The 14,885-nt window shown below is 34.9% G+C and overlaps 1 protein-coding gene across 1 annotated transcript in view; it reads left to right on the forward strand.

Annotated features, from left to right (window-relative positions):
* Cc2d2b (coiled-coil and C2 domain containing 2B) overlaps positions 1-14,885 on the forward strand; it is a 110,425-nt gene that overhangs the window by 43,465 nt on the left and 52,075 nt on the right. Inside the window, exons 12-19 of the mRNA XM_010620871.2 lie at positions 242-382; positions 3,295-3,409; positions 3,610-3,730; positions 7,247-7,422; positions 10,100-10,250; positions 11,406-11,553; positions 13,450-13,579; positions 14,520-14,723. Coding sequence (XP_010619173.2) covers positions 242-382; positions 3,295-3,409; positions 3,610-3,730; positions 7,247-7,422; positions 10,100-10,250; positions 11,406-11,553; positions 13,450-13,579; positions 14,520-14,723 — 1,186 coding nt within the window. The remainder of the gene's footprint in view (positions 1-241; positions 383-3,294; positions 3,410-3,609; positions 3,731-7,246; positions 7,423-10,099; positions 10,251-11,405; positions 11,554-13,449; positions 13,580-14,519; positions 14,724-14,885) is intronic.

Below are 14,885 nucleotides of genomic sequence, written 5' to 3' on the forward strand. Positions count from 1 at the left end.
TAAAGAGAATTTGCATTTTAGCAGGGAATTTTTGAATAGTGAAAAAACCTTTAAAGAATGATTTTCTAATTATAAATTTTAAATATATTTAAAATTATACAGCTATTTCAGGTACAATGAAAAAAAGAAAAATGAAGTGTAGGTTCCAAAGGATTACTCTAAAAATATCCTTGCAGACCATCTTTAATAGCTTATAGTTCTAACCAATAAATATATTTTTATTTTGCCATTATCATTGCAGCAATACAAAAGAGCTGTATAACTTAGAAAGGGAAAAGGACCTCTCCCTGCTACATAGTATATTACAGACTTGGAAACAGATAAAGTCCCTTCGCCAGCAGCAAGGTTTTACAAGCACTACAATAAAGTTACAATTTCAGAGGTAAGAAGCTGCTTTATTTGCTCTTTTTTGTCTCTTAAGGAACTGCTTGTGAATAATGGAAAATCATAGTAACTGGGGAAAAGATCTAGAATCTACACAACTATGTCATCAACAAAGGACTTATATCTTAAATAATTCTTACAACTTAAGAAGACAAGCCAATTTTATTTGATTTTTTTCCTCATTGGTACCTTTTAGGTATACAGTACAGTTACATTCATCATTGGGATCTTGTACCTTTACATGACATCTTGGTTCTCATTTTTTCCCATTGTCCCTGCCCTCCCTTCAACAGGCGAATTGTAAAATGGACAAAGGCTTTGAACAAACACTACTAAAGAAGGTATAGGGACGACAAATGAACATACGAAAAGTTCTCGCTCATAACATCATTCCATATCAATACAGAAATGTCAATTAAAATCAGAATGAAGTACACACCTGATTGAGTGCCTAAAAGATATTAACAACTGTTGTCAGAGACCCTGAGCCAAAGATCCTTTCATTTATAGTTAGTGGGAATGTAAAATGACATAGCCACTTTGGAAACACTTTGTCATTTTTTAATAACATAGACCTGACAACCGTACTCCAAGGTGAAGCATATTTTAGGTAATTGGATAAAGTTGTAAAAACATAAGTACTAGAAGAGATAATTATAATGCAAAACCAAATCTGTTAATCACTTAATCTGTTTGTGAACTCAAAGTGAGTTAATTAGTTCTCTCCCTACAACCCATTACCCTAGGTCTTTTGCTTTTCAAAACAACAAACTTTAGTGTAGTTTCAGGCAATTAGAAAATGTTTCTTTTGTTGATTTTTTTTTCAGCTGCAAGAGATTTTGTTTTTTGTGGTACTAGCTATTGAACACAAAGCCTTCAAACTGAGCCATTGCCTCAGCTCCCCTGCTTTGAATTAGAGACAGAGTTTCACTAAGTGGCACAGACTGGGCTCAAGCTTGCAATCTCCCACCTCAACTTCCTAAAGTGCTGAGATTATAGGTAGACATGGTTTAGAAGTGCTTCTGACAGTTCATACCTAAAACAAGCATGGTTTGTATACTTCTAAATTAATGAAAACTTGATGGCTTAACTCTAATCTTTTAAACCAATTTGTCACACCCATGTGTCAAGATCTCCTGAGCAACAAAGAAGACTCACAGATGTCTTAAATTTACTCAGAATAGTGGTACTGGATCCATATTGTCTATTCACTACTAAATCTTGTTCCCATTACTCTGAACTTGTCTCACATAAGTCCCTTCACATTGTTCTTCCTGAGATTTAATTATTCAATTTTCCCACTGGACTTGGGCTTAGATTTATCTCTCCAGCTTCTTGCTGGATACCTCTGAGCTAAACCCCACAATGTCAGTGACTAAATTGGCACCAGCAGAATTGGAGAATTTTGTTTCAGCCAATCACGTATTCTTCTGATACTAGAAAAGCATGTTTGAAGATGATTCTGGAAACTGTTACCTGGCCAAGTTTATCACTCTTGACCTAACAATAAGTCTGGTCCTTTTGAACCCTAACTGAATAAACTTGCAGCCAACCTTCTAGAAAAGGCTGTATTTATTATACAAAGGTCTGATACCTACACACTGAGCTCAGGTTATTTTTCCTTCATATACTTTTTTTTTTAATTTGATGTGTTTACCTTCAAGATTTTCCCAAATAAAGCAACTGAGTGGGCAACTGGGATGTATGGTCTGTGCTAGAAATAAAAATGTGAAAGTCTGTGGCTTAGTAATTGTAAATGAAGCCATAGGTATACAGAAACTACTTAGAGAGAGGGTAAAAATGAGATGAGAAGAAACCCAAGGACTGAAACTTGAAAAGCTGTATTGAATGGCTTGGAAAGGAGAATAAATCAGAGGAAGCACTGGTTAGAACACTGCGGGGGAACCTATGACAAAAGTTGCCCATCCAAGGTTTGACAAATTATTAGCATGCATATGACAGCAAAGATCACATTAATTGTAAAAAAAACATGCCAAATGCAAATTTTTTTATTTAAATTGAATTTATTGGTACATTCTAGGTATACAGTACAGTTACATTCATTATTGGAATCTTGTACTTTTACCTGACAGGTCTTGGTTCTCATTTTTTCCCCTTGTCCCCATCCTCCCTTCACGCGCTCCTCCCCTCCCCACCTACAAACACTTTAATTTCATTTTTACATTTTCTCATATTTTTTTCCTTTTCCCTTATTCCCCTTTCCCTATCCTTCTCACTGTCCCTACACCTTTGGTCCTTTTCTTCCTATTTCACATTGCTAATTCCAAATGCAAATGTTTACCTTTCAATAAAAGGTTTTTGTATCATTGAAAGCTGTGTTATTGTATATTTCTTTTAAGATAAGATGTTAATGTATGAGGTTTTCTTTTCTAAATTAAAACTTCAATATTCAGGTTAAACTGCTGTGTTGGCACTTCGTGATAAATAAGTGTGTCTTAGATTACAGTTTGGGCACTCAGTCTCTAAAAAGGTCACCATCACTGGGATGGGTGGAGCCTTTCACCACAGAGGCAAAGAAAAGACAGCACTGTCTTTCAAGTAGGGGGAAGTTGTTAACAGTGCTTAGTGCTTCTGAAATACCATTAAGTTCAGGACTAAAAATGTTCATTGGATTTCCTGACATGGAGGTTTGTGGTAATCTTAGCTAAAGCAAGTTTTACAAAGTGACAGTGGACGAAATCGACTAACAGAAAGTTGAGAATATAGCCCCATCTTCTCATTTTGGTAGGAAACTCCTTGTCAAGTGTTAGCATGTTGACTACTTCCTTAGAATATAAAGTAAATTATTGAAAATGATTGGTTTTGTGGGGGGGGGTGTTGGTATGTGTGTCTGTTTTGGCAAGACCTCCTACAAGTCTGCATTAAATAATTCTATTTATTACTAATTAGAATTAAAATGAATAAATGTGATGATCAAGAAGAACAAGCACAAATGTCAGAAGACATTTCTAAGACCAAGAAGAAAAATGAAGGAAATGTACTTAAGAATGGAGAAAAACAGGAGGTATTTATATTACAAAATAACATTCAATTCATCTTAACTAGTTATAATATTTCACAGTTCAATAGAATAGGAAATCTTGGTATTTGTAACAGATACATAACAAAATGACAAATATAAGAAATAAAAGTTTACTGTTAAGAATAATTGTCCTAGATGATGAATGTACATGGTAAATTTTATATTTTTGTTGTTGTTCCTAGGTGCTCTCATTTTTAGCTTCTGAACTTGAAGAAACAGAAATTGAAAGAATAAATCCAATTACCTTGAGGCCACAGCTTTATTTCACAGCAGAATTAACTGACTTATCCAAGTGTCCACTTTAAATTTTTTTTTTTTTTTTTTTTTTGGTACTAGAGATCAAACTCAGACCCTTGCACTTGTGAGGCAGCTGGCAGAACCACTGAGCTAAATCCCTGGCCCCACTGTAAACATGTTTAAAGAATTATGTTTTAATTATATATTGCCTATTGTATTGCTTTTTTTTCAGCTTTAATTGAGTTTATTGGTACATTTTAGGGATACAGTACAGTATTGCTTTTAATAATAATAACATTAGATTTCTTGGATGGATACCATATTCCAGATGCTCTGCTAAGTGTTTTTTAATTTACATTTTCATATTTGATTGTCACCCTAACTCTATGGAGTCTTACATTATCCTTATCTTAGAAATGAGGGAATTGGTATTATGGAAGGTACTAAACCAAGACCATACATTTAATATGTGCCTGAGCTGGGACCTAAACCAGTCTACTTTGCCATCTTCTGTAATAAGCTTTATATATTGAGCACTTTTAAAAATTTTATGATGGCAGTAAATTTTTATTCAGGTATAGATAGGAAAAATATAAAGTTACAGTAAATGAGGAGGAAGAAGAGAAGGAGAGAGGAGGGGAGTGGAGAAAGAGATTGTACCATCACCTTGCCTTGTTAAAGGACTCTTGGCTTTCATCAAAACGATGCCATAGAGCTTTGTTTTTCTTTTCTTTTCTTTTTTTTTGGGAATGTTACGACTGAGCTTACAGACTGTGTCCCAGAGCTAGAGCTGTCAGAGTCTCTCTTCCACTTGCCATGACAGCAAATAAACGTTATTTACGTAAACCAAATAAAAAAGTATTCCGTAGCAAGAGGGCCCACCAGACAATTTCCTTCTTTGACGGTACAAACCTCATGCCTTCCCATTTGTAACTTCTTCCTTGAACTATACACCTAGGATTAATGAAAAAATAGACATCATACATATTCTCATTTCTCTCATCTACTAGGACTGTGGATCCATCCCACTGACTTTGAAAAGGATATGGCAATTTAAAACCACTGAACTAGATCCAGTTTTTAAACATTTTTCTAATCCAGCTTTGAATATTGTGGTTGTGCATCAGTTAGCTGAGTTAGAACACAGTGGACACCCAATAGACATATCTATTAAATGAATGAGTGGTCTTCCTCACCTGTCACTGGGACAAAATACCCAGCACCCACAACTTAACAAGAAGTTTATTTTTGGTTCATGCTTTTAGAGGTTTCAGTCCACAGTCTACTAACTCCAGGGCAGATGTAGCATGAAAGAAAGGCCTCTGCCAAGGACTGCTGCTCATGTCATGAGGACCGGGAAGCAGAGAGTGAAGGGAAGAGCCTACGCGGGAGATATACTCTATCAGGTCTTTCCCCCAGTGACCTGCCTCTTCAACCAGCCCTCACTTTCTAACAGCAAGTCCACTATAATGCCTCATAGTAGAGTCATCTTCCAAAACCCCCACCTAAAAGTGCATAGGACTCTTGGGAGTCGTTTGGTTATAAACCATAGCAGGGCAGTTACATAAAGAGTAACAAACATAAATGTGTAATTATCACCATCCTCTTCCTGATCTGAGAAATGTAGTAATGAAGCAATCTTTTATTGGTGCTATACCTCTTTCCCATAAGGTCACATGTAGAAAAGGACTGTCAAAATGAGGCTGAGAAGACAGGAACCGTAAAATTTAACTCGGAAGAAGAAGGAAGAACATATTGATGTTGGATAATCTAGTCTAAAACTAAGTGGAAATTAAGGCAAAAAGATGCATAATATTTTATATCTTTTCAAAGCCATTGTATCTAATAGGGTTGCAGTCCTCACATCCAGTTCAATGATAAAAATGGATTCTGTAGGAAACAGTAATATGTTGATATCAAGGATAAAGATGAAAAGATGACAGAGATTAGTGAAGAATTTAAATGATTTACAGCTTGAAGAAAAAAGGGAAGATCCCTTAAAATATAATCCTGAATTAACAAAATTTCATAGTCAGTTTATGAGCTCAGTGTTAAAACTACATTTGGAAGGCAGCATAGAGGGAAATATTTACCTGGATATCTTTCTGAAAGTAATTGTGAAGATGGTCTGAAGAGTTCAATAAGGAGACAGAAAAAAATAGCTTTTATTCCCTAACCCTCTGAGCTTACAGATAAAGTGGGCAGATAATGGGGCAGGGAGATTCTAGAATTCATAGCATAATTAGGGTGGGGAGTAAAAGGAGGTTTCATGTATCAACCTAAGACTTACCGTCCAACTAATTTGCTCCCTTCTGAAGAAGGGGATAACATAGTTAATAATTAGATCAGTTGCTTTGAAGCTGAAAAAATAACAAATGCCGATTGGGTGAATGAATAAATGAATGGCTCCAAGAGTTCCATACCATTCATGGGATCATTTTATTTTGAATAAATATTTGCACAGAAGCCTCAGTGTAAACTGGCTTGCTTCTCTGACATGTGAGTTCAAAGAAAGAACACTTCCCCATCTGTCCTGGAGAAAGTGGTTATATAGCCTGAATCCTAAAGAGATTTACAAAGATCTTTAAGAAGATAAGAGCCCAGTGCTGTGGGAGGCTGAGGCAAGAGAATGGCAAGTTAGAGCCCAACCTGGGTAACTCAGCAAGGCTAATCTCAAAATAAGAATATTGAAAGAAACAGCTCAGTGGGAAGGTCCTGAGTTCATGGGGGTGGGGGGAATAGCAAGACTGTTACCTATTGCACATCTTTAAAGTGTATGTGTGGGGGGTGTGATGTCTTATGAAAGTTAGGAAATAATTTTGAATTCTTTTTTTTTAAGTTTATTGGTACATTTTAGGTATACAGTACAGTTACATTCATCATTGGGATCTTGTGCCTCTACATGACAGGTCTTGGTTCTCATTTTTTCCCCTTGTCCCTGCCCTCCCTTCACCCCCTCCTCCCCTCCCCATTTATAAACACTTTATTTCCATTTTTTCATTTTCTCATATTTTTTTCTTTTCCCTTATTACCTTTCTCGTACCCTTCCCACTTTCCCTACACCTTTAGCCCTTTTCTTCCTATTTCACATTGCCAATTATCTCATTATTTTTTAAAGCACCCACTTATTTTATTTTATTTATTTATTTATTCATTTTTGGTACCAGGGATCGAACTTGGGTCCTTGTGCTTACGAGGCAGGCAGAGGAACCACTGAGCTAAATCCCAGCCCTTGAATTCTTGATATAAACCTCCCGATTCATGTCCATACCCCCTAATTTTCTCCTTTTTAAAAATATCTGCTTGGTAAGTGCTGTAGTAAAATAAATGGCTGAATGATTTCTAGTGCCTTGATTTTAGTTCCTTTTCTATTTTAGAGTGTATATCTTTTTTAAAAAAACAAAAAAATATTTTGATGAGCAAGGAAAACTTTTACCCATGAGCTGTTGTTTGACTTAAAGACACCATTTGTCATCTAAATGATCACCTTCTTTTTAGCATAAGATACATTTTGAAAAGTACAGTATTGTACACCCATTCTGCTTTTCATGGTTCATGAAAAGATCTATTTAATTTATAGGCATGAACAAAAGAGGAGAGCCAGAATTCAGAAGCTGAAATATTTTGTTAAGATATTTTACAACAACAAACTGGTTTCTTGCACTTCAATATCTCCTCTACAGTTTGATTTTAAAGTCATGTTTCAGCAAATTTTCAATATTCAGTTAATGTATTGGCCTGAAATAATTTGCTTAGAGGTATGCCATTGTTATTTGCTTTCATATTTTATGCCATACATCCTTTTTCTTGTTAGCTACTATCCTATATGACGAGTTTTGTTATATTAAAAGATCACAGGTTTCTACACCTAGCAATGTATTTATAATTAATAAATGTATAATCTGCCTCTTTTATGGTCTTTTATGTCATAAGAACAGTTATTTGACTTGTAGTTTCTCCAAATAATTTTCTCCTCTTAAAATTCCTGCCAACCGTGGATATGCAGCATTATTTTTCATTCACATACTAGTTGGAAGAGAGTTGTTTAAAGTAAAATAAGTTTCATACCTATTGTGACCATGAGATGTTTTCTATACATTCCCCTAGCCCTGACGTGGTGGCTTCAGTCTGTTCCTATATTTCTTTATCATTTTAGTTAGTTTGGATCCCTTTAAGAATCAGATGAAAGAACATAAGGTAGACCTTTGATCCCTATACAAAACTTTCTGCATTAAAGGAAGAAGAAAATAGGGATGATGGAGAAAAACAGGAATAGTTAAGGAGGTTTGTCAAAAAGTTCTGGTTGGGGCCAGGGATTTAGCTCAGCGGTTTGGTGGCCTGCCTTGCAAGCGCAAGGACCCAAGTTTGATTCCCCGGTAAAAGTCCTGATTGGTTAAGCTTAAAGCTATACCTAGAAGTAAATTTAGGAGAGAAAAAAGATTTATGTGTGTCGAGGTAGAATTTGAGGAGTATGGAGAGGATTATAATTATAAATTTCAAAATTATTTTTATAATGCTTAAAATAACTTATTCTCTCTCCGACTGCTTTATTCATTTTTACTTAAATTCTTATCAACTTATGTTATCCTACTTTAGAAATTTCTACTTCAAAAATATGCTGATCGGGGCCAGGGATTTAGCTCAGTGGCACTGTACCTGCCTTGCAAATGCAAGTTCCTGAGTTCAATCCCAGTACCACAAAAAACAAAGCAAAACAAAACAAAAAATATGCTGACCAAACTTTCCTTTAGTTGTGGTATAATAATCACTTGAAATTTTAAAATCTGCCTCAAAAAATAGGTAAATGCATATTCTGAGTTCTTTTCATCATCCTATCTCTTATCATATAACACAAGCTAAGAGACAGTGAGAAAGAGGAATGAAGTTAAAAATAAATTACACCTTAGCAGCAACAAAAATTGCAAAATAAACCTGCATGCTGTCAATCAACAGATTTTAATCTAAATTTCTAATTCATTTCTTAACGTTCAACTTTATTTATTCTTCATTCATTTCAGCCAAACTAAACTGCTTACCTCTTCCTATACATACTTGCAATTTCCTACTTGTGAGCTTTTTAGATATTTTAGTTACTCCACTTATAAACACCATTTTCATTCATTCTGAACATTTTCAGGATGTGCCATCATAGCAGCACAGTGGTGCTGTAACTTTTCATCCATTGTGTTGAAGGCTGTCTCCTGGGAGATCTTACCCAGTGGAACCTTTCATTTCAGTACATTTCCCATTCTCTAGGATCTAATCACCAGTCTGAAGTCTCAGAATCTGGATCTGACAGTGCACTGAGCATGGGTCTGCATGCTCTAAGAAAATTCATATGTAAAGTCAGAATGTTAATTCACTCATTTTCTCCTTTTAATTAGCTGATTTGCTATTTACAATAAGACATTTCTTTCACTGACCTAGAATTCCACAAATCTTTCCACATTAAGAATGCTTTTGTCAAGGGAACTGCTGTGTTGGCTTAAATTCACTCTTATAAGGAAGTAATGAACAGGGAAAAAAATATCAGTATCTGTGACCTTCTTTTTTCTTTTCTTGACTATTCACCCATACTTTTTGTTAGCATTCTTTCTTATCTGTAGAGGGCCAGTTTCCCTCTTCCCAACTCTTAATTTCTTTCTTTTTAGAGAACATATCACCATTTCTCCAAGTATTAACAGCACAATATAGATCAAAATAAAGTGTTTCTACTGAAAAAAATTAGGCTTATTGTTATGGCAGTGAACATACATGAAACTCTGGAGAAAGCACAGCACATAGAATCAAGTCTTGAGGAGCTGAAGCTCAGTGGAAATTTCAGTACCTCTTTTTCCTTCTTGGAGAACTTTCTCTGCTCCCTAGTTCCCATAGCTTATTAAACTAATCCTTGAATTCCATAAACCAATGACTTGCCCTTTTCTTTAAGGAGTTCAACCAGATTTTAATCACTTAAAAACTAATGTAGTTTGATAAAGAGCCTCCATATATAACACGAGAAGAAAAAGATCTATTTCCTATAATTTTTATTAGGGGATCAAACTCAGGACCTTGTGCTTGCCAGGCAGGCAGCAGCACCACTGAGATAAATCTCTAGCCCTTAATTTTTATTAGGTTTAACTGAGATTTTTAAAAAATTTTAAGTGCTACAAAGTAGTAAGTTATTAGGGTATTATACAATATGTAAAACATTCTCAAAAACAAAATTGTAAGGTTCTTATTCAGTTCATTTTCTATGAAACCAGTAAAAGGGGTTATATTTCTAAGGTCATATGATTATCTACTTTTGCCTTAAATATGTGAATGAAATGTTATATTTTTAATCCAGTACTTTTTAAAAAATGAAAAAAGTATGTTATTGAGGGCCCTTATGTTTTAATTTTTCTACTGTGTAATTTTCAGTATATTGTATATTTTTATTTCTTTTATATTTAGGTTTATGAAATAAGTAAAAGGACAAGCTTACTGGCAAAATTGTATTTACCTTTACCTAACAATGCAGAGCTGAAAGGCAAAACTGTTTTGGAATATGTAGAATTTAGCTCTGATAAGCTGGTCACACCTGCGGATGGAGAAGTAGGAAGCTGTGAGTTTGTTTACAATGCCCCTCCAATTTTCTTCAGAAGACCCTGAATCATTTAGATGCGGGAGGAATCCTGTATTTATGTTTAGTTTCAGATTACTTAAATTCTCTTTTCAGATGTTGAAGTAGATTGCCTAAAATTTTGTCTTGAATTAGATCATTGGGACATTTAAAATTCACAGTTAGCACTTCAGCTTTTCCGGAGCCATGAGGCCAAAACATGCTCTCTGAAGCCCGAGCTCGGCTTCTGTGGGGATAGTTGCTCGGCCACTGCCTCTCCCCTTCTGTAACCTTACGGTGTTCCGGGACACATGGATTCATTTTCAAATCATGGAGGGAAGGGAGAAAGAAAAGGAAAGAGGGAAAGAAAGGAGAAGGGGACTAAGAAAAGGACAGAGAAAAGAAGGGATGTTTCTGTTCATTTGTGTTTCAAATGGTTTTTACTCTCTTGCAGTTAAAGTCAGGACGTCCCTGAGACTATTGTCTTTCCTCTCCTTCTCCCCATGATTACTTTGTTTTAGCTTTGTAGGTGTTTTTCCTAACTTGTACCCACCTGGTGAAAAGGAAGAAAGCATGAATAAGTGAACAAAGAAGGGAAAAAAGTAGGCAAAAGAAGCCAAAAGAATAGAGCATTAGAGAAAGAAGTCATTTGCTTAGAAGCCATACAGAGCAGAAAAACAGCATGTGGAGACCCAGAAGAAAAAAATGCATTCAAAAACTTTAGGAAACCTGGGAACTCGCAAAGGTTTTAAGGAGTATTGTTCAACTCTCTAGAGGTTAAGAATGAAAATGAGGAGAGGCAGAAGACTCAAGAATACAGGGAAAAGTGAGAAAGTTTTTCTGCTGCCAACAGTCTTTTTTTGCTGCGAGCCATTCTAGAAAGAATGGTTAAGAAACTTCCAGGTATTAGAAAAGGAAAATAGAGATGTTTATCTCTGTATAGTCCACTCAGTGTTTTTCTCTTTCTTTTTTAGTTTGTATGAAGAGGTCTTCCTTGAAGTATCTTAGAGAGGAAATGAAAAAAGCTGGGGTCAGCACAGAACTTAACTTTTGCGTTCTTAGGGCTCCATAAGTGGAAGGAAGGGAGAGAATCTACAGTGTGCTTCAACTGCACACTTTTTAAATGAATCATATGTTTTCCATTTCTTTTATAAACAGATGTCCCTTTTCTTCTTGAGGAAAATGGAACTAAAGAACTTTGTCTTTTAACATCAGGAAAACTTAGCTATTGTCTATCATGGGCCTTAGATGAAAATGGTATTCCTCTGACACCTATATCACAATCATTACGATCTGCAAACTGCAGGTAATAAAGTTTCATGTTTAAAACATAATGTCGTCTCAGCCAGGCATCACACAAAACTTATGTGTAGAAGGGAAAAACCAAGCAGCAGTAGGAACAATTTAGTTTATTTGGATATAGACTTGCTTTTTACCTCAATCATTGTACTAAGAGGAAAGTGCATTTATATGTAAGAGAATACTGCATGTCTCTTCAGTGCTTAGGATTATAGCCACATCAGTGATGAGAGGGGTGCTTCCATAACTTTAAATTATAAGCAAAGGCTTAAACTTCCAAAGATTTTATTTCTAGTGCTTTTCAGTTTTCCAGTCATTCTGGTTTACTAAAGAACAATTTGTGCATGCATTGTCTTTTTGTAGGAAGGACAATCAGGAATTTTATTCTATGTCTCAGGAATTTCATATGCCCTTTAAATGCTACTTCCAGCTCATCTACAAAGTAAAAATTTTCAAAACTTTGATCTTGAGCCAAGAGACAGCTTTGTGCTGTCTTTGTGCATTTAGTGTTTGCTTGTGGAGGGGACATGCAGAGTACTGTGGTTTTGTCACAGGCATCAACTGAACACCTATAAAAGCAGCTAGAGCAGGCAATGTAACAAAATGTAGCAAGGCTCTGAGATTTTTATTGCCACTAGCTAAATCCCCAGCCCTTTCTTTCTTTTTTTTTTTTTTTTGTGTAAGATGAACTTCTCTCCATAATATGTTCATTAATATTTAAGCCTTGCCTTTACTGGCTCTGTTTTCTAAGGGATCTGGGCTAAAACATCTTAGGAAAATGAAAATATATTACATGATGTGCCAAGGGTATGGAGTCCTAGACATCTCTTATGACAAAGACATCAAAATAATTCAACCATCACCAAAAAATAGGAAGTAAAATAAAGACTATTCAAACTTCATCTTTTTGTAATTTTATTTACATCACACTATTCCACATACTGGCTTTATCAGCAGTAGCTTGAGAAGATTCATCATAGATATATGAACAAGAGGTTATGAAAATGAGACACTATACAATAGGACTTCATGTCTGGGCTAAAACTTTTTAACTATGTCAGAAAGGTACATCTGGAATCCTTATTTTATAGACAGAAACTTAAATTTTTCTAATTACACATGACAGAAAAAATTTTCTGTAAAGATAGTAAATAACTAGGATAAATGATGGCTCTCAAGAAATCCTTTCTCTTTAGCATTCAATTTCTTCTGCTTTTAGCCTATAGTTAGATCACTAAGGATATATTACTAATTTTAGCCTATCTTTTATAGCCATATTTTTTGAAATGGTCTCATATGACCAAAGATTCATACGTGCTCATACCACCTACTTAATTGTATTACTTTCCATTATATTTCAGCAGTAAAGATACAATCTAAAGTTTATGTATTGTGTATTATTTACCTAAATTCACTTAAGAAAATATTTGGATTACAATTTAGTATTGTATATTCTCTCTAAAGAAAATACTAAGTTATTATGCTTTGGGTTTACAGAATGCATTCAATAATCTCCATGTAATTAAGCATTCACTATAGTTTAGCTGTCCACAAAGTGGAGATGGCAAAGATAAATATTTATAGACTTTATCCTTACAAAGCATTTTGTCTCTTAAGGGAGAGTTGAATTATCAAAAAGCTATGATAGAGCTAGAATATGAGAAGAACTAGAAGATATATCTCTTTGTTGGGTTTTAGATTTTTTTTTATCCTTTTCATTATATGTTGCAATACATAATAAATATACTCATCATGGGGAATTGGTACATATAGATATTGTACTATGATGAATGAACAGATATTATCTGTAAATACCGCAACTGGATAGCTTTTAGGCTGTACAGTGATGTTTAGCCCACATACTACATGCAAGTCACAGTATTTTCTCTGTTATTTTGTTAAGGAATGTAGATGTAAGAGGGATTCCTGGAATTCCATGGTTTATTAATGCACAGAAGCTTTTTCAATGGGTGGATGAAGTCAGAATTGATCCAAATAATCCAGAATATTCTGATTTAATGGAATTTATTATGGTAAGTTATAGCAAATACCAGTACTGTAAATATATTCTATTTCCTAAACTCTTCCCCTGTCTCATAATTTGCTGTGCACTTTTTAAGCAGGTACTATAGATACCAGAATGACGTAAGAAGATGTCTTATAGGCGCACTCAGGCCCCATTATCTACTCGCTTCTATTTTTCCTTACAGCCAAATGAACTGCTCTATATATCCCACACTTGCCTTCTTCATGCCTTTATCCATGGCATTTAACCTCTGTCTAGAAGGACACCTGTTGTAGCAAGCCTAATAAATGTTTGCAGTTAGACATGCACTCTTCTTTCCTGCCCTTCCTATCAAATTTTTTCTTTAATTCTCTCTCTCTCTCTTTCATTTTATTTTCTTTCCTTCTTTTCTTTTTCTTTCTTTGTTTCACTTTCTTTTAAATAAACTCTTGTGACACTAATCTCTTTCTGCATGTTCTGTAATTATCCATGCACGTGTCTTATCTTTCCTTATAGAACCACATCTAATAAATCTTTGTCTCTCTGATGGCAGCTAACAATATTCCTTACATTTACCATTCACTTATTTGCATTTGTTAAATAAAGTCAACTCATAACTTAGATTACTGAAATTAAGCTCTCCTAGACTTTTCCTGGGCAAAACTGGTTGCAGGTATACAGAAGTATTGGTTCTTTTTCAGCTCTTATGGAAACTGAATAGGAAAAGTCTCATTTTCTAACTTTGTATAGAACACAGATTGCACTTTCTGTGTACATCACAACTGGACAAAGGTTACAAAGCCTTGGAAGTAGGATTATGTATTTCTGCAGGTCCTATCCTGCTACAAATTCAATTGCTCCATTCCTACTTGTATTGTGAATCTTGTATCTCACAATGGAGGGGGTGTCTTGAAATAATTCTTTTTAAAAAATTAACATTTAAAGACTTTACATTTTTGTGTTTACAGTATATGGGACATAAGGGGCAGGATATTCCACAATATTTCCACCTTGAACAATTGCAAGATGAATTTAACTTTGTTTCTGAAGAAGAAATGAAAAAGAGTAAACGTTTTCAGCTTCTGCAACTTAGAAATGCAGGTCAATTAGATAGCTTCCTCCCGCAGCAAATGCCTCTCTATGATAGAGAGATTCCAGATTTAGTCTTTCAGGTATTAGTTTCTATTTGAATATGGTTTCTTGTATGACAAAGTTAATATTTTGATGCTTTAAGTCTAACTTGATTTTGTTATTATTTTAGTATATGTGCTGCCGAAGCGAGCACTATTTTTTATTATTTTAAACTAATATCTAGAGACAGATCACCCTAACAC

The sequence above is a fragment of the Fukomys damarensis genome, unplaced genomic scaffold (assembly GCF_012274545.1).
Source record: "Fukomys damarensis isolate Sample0158 unplaced genomic scaffold, DMR_v1.0_HiC HiC_scaffold_8, whole genome shotgun sequence".
In the NCBI taxonomy this organism is placed as follows: Eukaryota; Metazoa; Chordata; class Mammalia; order Rodentia; family Bathyergidae; genus Fukomys; species Fukomys damarensis.